The sequence below is a fragment of the Copadichromis virginalis genome, linkage group LG5 (assembly GCF_057382275.1).
Source record: "Copadichromis virginalis isolate Kocher_CV1m ecotype Utaka linkage group LG5, C_Virginalis_male_GT1.1, whole genome shotgun sequence".
Lineage (NCBI taxonomy): Eukaryota > Metazoa > Chordata > Actinopteri > Cichliformes > Cichlidae > Copadichromis > Copadichromis virginalis.
In genome coordinates, this window is record NC_140622.1 from 18,935,296 (window position 1) to 18,944,161 (window position 8,866).

The following is an 8,866-nucleotide window of genomic DNA, read 5'->3' on the forward strand; positions in this document are numbered from 1 at the left end:
GGCCCTTTATACCATCACCTGATTGAGTTTTCTCGTTTACAGAGAAAGCCAAACAATCGGGTGATTCCTTATGAGGAAGCACGTGGCGACAGTGGGAAGGAAAAACTGTCAGGTGGCTCGGCCTGGGTAAAGCTAGAGAGAGTGTAGGACCTGAGAGCAGAAATTAAAGTGAGTGGAAAATTCAGACTGAAAAGCAGATCTTGCATTTTCTATTAATGTGACAGACCTGCAAAGAATGAACTACATACCAACTGTAAATCAAGAGCCTGTGCAGGTGAAATGCACAGCCCGGTGATGGCCTTTATCAGGAAGTTGCAGTTTCCTTCAAGCCATCTGAAGAGCAACATTCTTACACGCCAGCAGGGAAGATGTTGCTTCTCTTTGAACCCATGTTCATTTGTGAACACATTTTTAGTGATAAAGATTAACAGATACAGATCCTCTCTCAGTGGTGATTGCCTGTCTGCTGGTGTAGTCAGGTGTTTCAATACACCTGACTACACAGGTGCTGCTTCTCCTAAAGGAACACTTCCTCTACCATTTGTCATTGTTAGCCAATGGTAAGTATTTAGATAACTACAGAAGTGACATTTTTACAATTCTTAAGACAGTAAGGAGTGCAGAAAGGCTGTCAGCATACACAAAAGAAAAGAAAGGTTGAACTAAACAATATGTTTTAAAGAGGTCTAATTTGCATCGTTAAACAGTCATTGGTTCACTAGGACTTAGCAGGGGACCACTGATGCTAATGACCCCTAGCTTTAAAAAGAGGGAGAGGTCACAATACACCGAATGGGAAAAATAAAACAATGTATTTAAATGTCTTACACAACCAGCTTCAAAGGCTTTGGTGATGTATTTTTGAGATTGTGAGTTCACTACCTCCAGTACTGTTTGCCTTGCAATTAGTATTTTAAATTTCTTAAATCTGCATCTGAGAAATATCTTGTATCATTAAAAGACGAAAGAAAACTATGAAAATTATAAGAACTAACCTGAAATCGTCAAAGTCAGCCTGGAAACAAACCGAAAACAAAAACTTCAAATAAAAGTGGTGTGTAATCACCTGCTTCAATTAAATATGCGGCTTTTGAGGTTTACAGATCTCCATATTAAAACAAACTCTCATGCAAATAAAATGCACGAGAGGGAGCTGATTATATTTACGCAGTCTGAGACTGTATGAAAAACAAAAACAGAAACAAGCAACATTTTAAAGTTTATTTTAAAAGAGCTCAGACCAACATAAAATATAGAAAATCAAATATACAGGTAAAAAAAGCAACGTTCAGCTGCATCGTCAGATAAATCTGGGTCATTACTTTCACACCACTCAGCCAGCTCAGCGACAGTCACATCTGCTTTCATGTTTCCTTAACAGAAACTAATTTCCACTTCACTTTGCCAAAATGAAAAATCCACCTCCAAGCTATGTGCTTCAGCCACAAGCACCTGCTTATCAGATAACAGATCTTCCACCTCCTTTACGTCTCCCTTTTTGGGTGTCAATTCCACATCAGTTGATCATGATGAAGTTTGACTTGCAGTGGGCTGAAAAACAATCACCCACACGTTAGTGCTTCAGACGGATGAGAGCCCAAAGACTTCCTTTTATTTATTAAAGGAATAATAGACTTTCTATAAACTTTCCTTTCTCGCCACTTACCGATAAACTCAGCAACAGCGTCGTGTTCTCCATCTGTGCGGATCGTTCCTGCGATGCTGTCGTTCTCAAGGATCGGCAAGAAGAGTTGAACAAAGTCCGACGTATAGGGAGGAGCGATCACATCCAGCACCTTTAAGAGAAATATCTCACACTGAGCTCTGTTCACAAAGGTCTGATGTACTGAAACAGTGTCTTATTTCCACATTTACCAATTATAGAGCATCAACTTCAGGTGTTTTATGAAGATTCTAGATCAAATATACCAACTACTCGGGTAAAGACGTCACTATCCAATAACAGGAATGGAAACGGTGAACATTAATCTGTGCAAAGCTGAAATTGAACAAACAACAGGAGAACAGACCTGACAGGAAAGAGTGCACACATAAACCAGATTTCCATAAGCAGCTGTTACCTCAGTGACAAAATATCTAATGAGGGAGATATCTGTGTTGAGTTTCTCCAGACATTTGCGGATGTAGCTGACGACGGGCAGCACGTAGCCACGACTCAGCAGGTGAACCATTCGGTCCAGCAGAGTCTTCTTCAACTCCAACTGGAGGGGGAAATAAAACAAACACGCTGTCAGCTCAGAGCTACAACACACAGGCGTCTGTTAACAAGCTGGAATTAAAAGCATGCGAGGCACACAACGCCCACCTGCTCCATGACGTCCAGCTGAGAGTGCTCGGTCTCAAAGAGCTTGATGAGCAGCTGGAGGACCTGCGGGTGCAGCAGCTGGTGACATGTACAGATCTGTGCAGAGAAAATTTTAATGTTTGAACTTTAAGCTCCGCAAATTAAACACAATTTAATCTTTCATCTTGCAGCAGTGTCGCACCTCATCCAGTAAAGCTAAATGGACGGGGGTGTGGTCTGTTTGCAGCTGGAAGTACCGCGGCTCGGACACCGTCCAGTCCACCCACTTCAGAACTCCCATAGCAACCACTGGAAACCTGAACACACAGACAGTCAGTCAGTGTGGAAGTCTGGCTCTCAAACTCCGGTTTTACTTTAAGTACCAATATTTGAACCCTTCTGTACCGTATATACACACAATAGAGTCTAATGGTATAAAACTAAATAATCATACATGTAAATAGATTTTTCATTTGCACATTTCTTCTGGTAAATCTTGGAAGCCCATCAGCTCGAGCTGGGCTGTATTCAGGCTTTGAATGATTAACTGAAGATCAACATATTAAAAATGCTGTTGCTTCAAGTTTCCCCTTTGTTTCTTCTTTAACACAATATACTTCCTACTCTTACTACAGACCTTACTCTACAACAATGAAAACATTATGACACACAAATCCGACTGTACGGGTTCTGCTTCAAAATATTGAACTGTTTTCAGTGCCTATGAAAATATCAAAATTAACTGCACAGTCTGGTAACATCACTAGATTTGTTGCTTCAGAAAGAAAAACAGAGGTGAAAGTAACTACGATGGTGCAGTGAGCACTGAAAGAGCTGTATTCTAATAAATAACCTTGTTCATTTTCACTGATTAAAAGTGCATCTTTTCCTGGTAAACGGTGCTTAACAACCATTGCAACATGTCTCAATAACCCTTACACTCCTTTACAAAGATTCACTGCATGATGGGGTTAAGATTAGTGTGTTAGATGATAGAAGAGTCGCATTAGATACGATGAAACCAACTAACCAATATTTCATATTTGAAAGCTCTTGTCAAACACTCACCTGATGCACTGGTACAAAGTGCCGAGCTCAGCAATCAGCTCTGTGGCTCCTTTGTTCTCATTGCAGCACAGGTTGTGCACGGTCTCAATAGCCTTAGAGGTTGACTTCAGCTCATCTTTATTAATGTTCACTCGCTTGTTCTGGAATTGGGATAAAATAAGCATATTTTCATTATTATATGATTTAAATTAACAATGCACACAGCATCATTGTTTTTTGTACCTTTTTCCAGGTCTCCACCACACTGGCAGCATAGGCTAAAATGTGGATGTATTTGTGTTTATGGTCTTGGTTGATCTTCGATCCAGGCTTGAAAAGCGACTGCATAAACAGGTCGAGAAAGGCTGGCACTCTGATCTAAAGACAAGACAGACAAGTGCTTAAATTCAGAGTGCTTTAGTTAGTAAACACTGGACATAAACAGCAGGAAGAATGTTCTGAACTCACCAGTTCGACAGGAGGAGGGTCCATGCTGCTAAACATCTTGAACAGAACTGTTATATCAGCAGGATTCAGGGCTCCTTTGGACAACATGGCGCCGAGAGCCTGGCAGGCTCGAGGGTAGGCTGCCGCTGTACCAAGCGCAAGGGTTATCTGACTGGCATCGTGACCTCTGCAATATAAACCACCTTTATTGCATCGTTTTTATTACTCAAGCTCATCCACAAAACTCTAATCTCACAGTTAATCACATTCGCTTGATCACTTTGACCACATCCGTTGACAACGTTACCTCTCATGTGCAGACTTTTGCACCTCCTGGCCGATCCTGCGGACAGCTGAACCTCCCTGTTCCTCCTGAGCAAGGATGGACATCATTGCCTGGGCAAAGAGGTAGGTGTGCTCGCCGTGACACACCATTTTCTGTTGGAAAGAGTCGGGCGCAGCTCATCAGAGACCATTACTTACAGCACTTTTAAAAAAGTGGCACATAGAGACAAAAAGATACATATTTTACAGATCTTTGATGGTTGACAGAACAGACACGCAAAGTAATCCTCACAGCAAATTCGGGCAGGTTCTTCTCCAGGTTTTCTTCTCCTCCGTCTAGCAGCGTGGCCAAAGATGTTCTCAACACCCGAGAGAAAACTTCCAGCTGTTGGCAGGCTGTGGACACGCTGGTGATCTCGCCCTGGTAACCTGCATCTGAAATGAGCTAAACAAACACAAACACAATACTGAAAAGAAGCAGTGACAGTCCAAGTCATCAAGCTGCAAAAATGTATCAAAAAAATAAGAAAAATGATTCTATTAAGGTGAATTTTCATAATCGTGTGAATTACAATTACAACAATACACTTACTGACCATGTTTTTATGTGCACCTGTTTAGCTGCACATTAACAAAAATAACTAATGAGTCAAACCCATGCAGAGCCAGACTGATTTACTGGCAGGCCTACATTACCTTTTCTGCTGATCTATTGGTATTGGCATTAACTGTTGCATAGTTTGTCCACCAGAGGGCCCTCTGCAACTTCCCTGCTGCCAATACTTACATGGGATCTCACTAAAACAAAATCTAACTGATCTAAGAAGAGTTGGACAGAGCATATACAAATAAATAAAAAAAACTACACATAAAAAATAAAACACAGATAAATCTGTCTGTGTTTCATGTGTCTGAAAAAAATTAGATGCAAATGTCTCTGAATATCTGATTCTTAAATCGGTCATACAAATCATATCAGTCACATGGCAGATCAGTGTGTGTAGACATGATCAAGGCAACCTGCTGAAGATTAAACGAGCATCAGAATGAGAAAGAAAGTTGATATAAGTGACTTTGAACGTTGCACAGGATCAATGTGGACCAAAATCTGAGGAATTTTCCCAGCATGAAGAATTAAGGCAGTTCTGCTCCAAGCAAAGTGTCCCTAATAATGTGTCCAATGAGTGTAAACCACAATGACAGAACATCAGAAACAAATTTAAAGTTAAAATCTTTAACTTGACTCTTTCTATTGGTTAGTTTGTGTTCATGTCCTAATCTTCAGCACCTGCTGCTCTTACTGTTTCCACAGCTACTACTATACCTTTACAGTGAAGTTGAGCATCAGGCAATCTGGGTGAGCCTCCGCCAGCTTATAGAAGAGATCTCTCCACGTTGTGTGCGCTATCATCTGCTCAAGCCAAGCAGGAGTCTAAAAGGGCAGGAGACTGGTTTCTCAAGGTTTCTCACCACTTTCATTTGTCATATATGTAATTACCCCGGGTGTTTAGAGATCTCACCTCTCCCTCAACGGTGAAGATGGAATCAGCTTTCTGGGGGTCAAAGTGTTTTATCAGAAGACTCTTGAGGTGATTTTCTACTCGTTCTTGGACCTGTGCAGGCTCCACACCTGAATAATTACATTACACATTAATGAAAAGCCATCAGTAAGACAAACTAAAAATAGCTTTCTGACACAACAACAGTAAGACGAGTAGTCTGACAGGTACCCATCTGGATGAGCCACTCAGCCAGCAGATTAACAGTCTGAGCCACGGCAGAGTAATTTTCAGAGAGAAGCTGGATGACATGTTCTGGAGAGCCACCTGCTTGAAAATACCTGCAGAAACAACATGGTTGTTAATCAATAAATGTCTTTTTAACAAAACTTATATTACATTTACATGAGAGTGCAGACACTTACGTTTTGAGGGTGCTGAAGATAGCAGGCTCCATGATGTAATCCCTGCTGGAGAATTTCTCCAGGCAAGCTTCCTGGATTTTCCCATCATTTTCTCCTTCACCGTAACCATCCTCCTGAAATACACAGTGATGCAGATGCTTCTAAAGTGATTCATCTATCTTGGGAATAATAAGTAATACTCTGGTTCTCATTTGCATATAGTGACATATTATGGTGTAGCTACAAGGTAGAGGAGAATCGACAGGTGCTATACAAGATGTTATTATTAGACTCTGAGCAGGTTTCCTAATAATCATCCAAGTTAAAAGACACGGATATGTAGACATCAGGTTTGTGCTTCAGTTCAGTAACTAAGCAGAAGTTTCGCTTAAAACACACAGCTCTAACAATTTGAGCTTATTTTCTTGTCTCTTCTAGTTGAATACAGGTCTATGTGACTATCACCTTATCCTGATTTACTACTGTTTGAAAAACATGCACACTAAAAACGGAACAAGGTGCCATATTGAAGGCAAACTTAACTTCTACAGTCATAGTTTATATATGAGGACATAATAAAAACCATCCGTTCCTAGAAGTGACAATCACCAGACACTGCACGATGCGTTATCACAATACTTCACTCACGATGTTGATTACACACACAGCTTCTTCTTCTTCTTCAGGGTTTAATGGCAGCTGGCATCCTTGTACATGCAGTGCTACCATCTTCTATTTCAGTCCGTTATTACACTCTTAAATTCTACTACTTATTCTTGCGTCTTTTGGGATCTTACAAAGCTTCAAACAAGCATCGACTATTAAATCAGTCGTCGACGATCTTGATAGTTGACGTAATCGTGACTAGTCGACCAATCGTGGCAGCCCTAACTGGCAGTTTGCTGCTCTGGAGCATTCAGGTGTCTCTGTTCCCCAGAGAACCCATCCCATCAAATTCACCTCAAAGTCAGAGCATGCCATGCTCAGAAAAACTGCAAAAACCCAAGAACTACATCTCAGACTCTACAGACTTCAGTTATCATGTTAAAGGTTAAAGTTCGTGGTGGAGGGCTGATGATTTGGACTCGTTTTGCAGCCACAGGACCTGAGCGTCTTGTAAACATTGAGTCAACTATGAGCTCCTCGGTATACCAAAGTGTTCTAGAGTCAAATGGTCCAACAGCTAAAGCTTGGCCCAAAGTGGGTCAATTTTTATCATGTCCTGATTTACAAAACCTTAGAATTGACACAGGTGCGATTTCTCCTTTGTAACCACGACTGTGTGAACACTATCAAAACAGTCGATTCTGTTTTCTGTTGTTCCAAATCAGAGATAAAATATGTTTTATCAATTTATTTTATCAGATATTTTAGTCAGAAATAAAACAAACTTGAACCTATAGCGAGTTGATCACCAGTTTGTAACATGAACATGAAGCAGCTGTGTCGTTAGTTAGCCTGCAGCTGGCTAACAAAGCCAGAGTTTAGACTATACAATGCATCTTTAGAGTACCGGAAGCACTTGTCTCAGCACATCAGCTCTTCTATTAAAGATAACGAGGGTCTGACAATTAATCATCAGCTGCTGTGACTCCAGCGATGCTAATGCTGGCTAGCTAACCGAGAGCAAAACAGCAACAAGTCGCGATCTCACCATGCTACCCTCCGTGCCTTCCCAGTCTCCGGAACCGCTGTAATATTCCTCGTCCATGGTCACGGGGAAAGCAGGGACGTTGGTAACCGCTGCAATAACACACCTGTTGTATTTAAATCATGCACTGACTCGTTTAACTGCAGAAACCGGGCTGACAGTCAGCTTAGCCAGCAAGCTAACAACAACACAGGAGGAAAATGGCGAGGCTGTAGGCCACGCCCCATTCGTGGGATTTCTCCCTGAGTTTAGACTTTCAGGCTCAAACCGATTGGAGTTTCCTTTGTTTAGTACTTAAAATGGTAAACTTTTGCAAGGAAAACTGGAAAAGGGTGCAGTGATTTATTTAAACTTTAAAAACATAAATGGAAATAACAACATATAAGGGAAAAACTGAGTTTTTGCAATGCTAATGAACTCGAAAGCCACTATTTGGTACAATCACTGGAATCTCAGATGTCTTAGGCAAGCTTTCTCATAATTTTTTAAGTAGTCTTTAGGAATAGTTCTGCAGCCTTCTTGAAGTGCATGGTTCAGGGTTAAGTGGTTTAACAAACAAAAAAAAACCCATTCCTTTGAAAATGGTCAGGTAAAAAGAAGACATTCAGAAAGCTTTGCGAAGTATTGCTCAAGAGCACTTAAAAGAAATAAAACAATAGAAACTCTGGCTTCTTGTAAACAAAATATAAAGAAATGAGGAGTGATTAAAATATTTGCATAGTACTGCATGTGACCAATTTATCTTCAGGTAGACCTTTGTAAAAACCAGAGGAATGTTTACTATTTACTTCTTACTAATATAAACTAAGTAGTTCATATAATTAGCACAACTGTTTAAGGCATTTCTGAAGGCACTAAAAGTCCACATATTACATTGTGCACATTATAACCGACAGCAGGACTGTCGAGTAAAATAGCATTAGACCAACAAAAATGATCTCTTAGATTAGTGAAAATATGTTACAGAAGGTGCAGATGGTAAAGCTTTACAGGATGTGAAAATAGTTTCTTTAGATTTGCATGCATGCATTACAGAGGCCTAAACTATTTTAAGTGTGCACTAAGTGAGTCTGTCAAAACTGAGAGTATCCACGTCCTGCCTTGTCTACTTTAGAGAAGAACACAGACTGTCTGGGCTGAGTTACCAGAATTTCTTCTGTAATTTTACACATTTCTTAAAATTTAAGCCCAAAGTGTAGCACTGAAAGATTTCTTTCATTTCCTCCAG

General features: G+C 40.5%; 1 protein-coding gene across 1 annotated transcript; it reads right to left on the reverse strand.

Annotated features, from left to right (window-relative positions):
* Positions 1-1,207: 1,207 nt before the first annotated feature.
* Positions 1,208-7,856, reverse strand: nelfcd (negative elongation factor complex member C/D). Its single transcript, XM_085456413.1, has 15 exons — positions 7,642-7,856; positions 6,009-6,121; positions 5,815-5,924; positions 5,605-5,714; positions 5,409-5,516; positions 4,377-4,529; positions 4,107-4,237; positions 3,821-3,986; positions 3,596-3,730; positions 3,374-3,513; positions 2,508-2,622; positions 2,327-2,422; positions 2,082-2,222; positions 1,667-1,796; positions 1,208-1,551 (listed from the first exon to the last, which is right to left on the reverse strand). Exons 1-15 carry the CDS (start codon positions 7,696-7,698, stop codon positions 1,517-1,519), a joined length of 1,740 nt encoding a protein of 579 aa, XP_085312539.1. The 5' UTR covers positions 7,699-7,856; the 3' UTR covers positions 1,208-1,516.
* Positions 7,857-8,866: the final 1,010 nt, after the last annotated feature.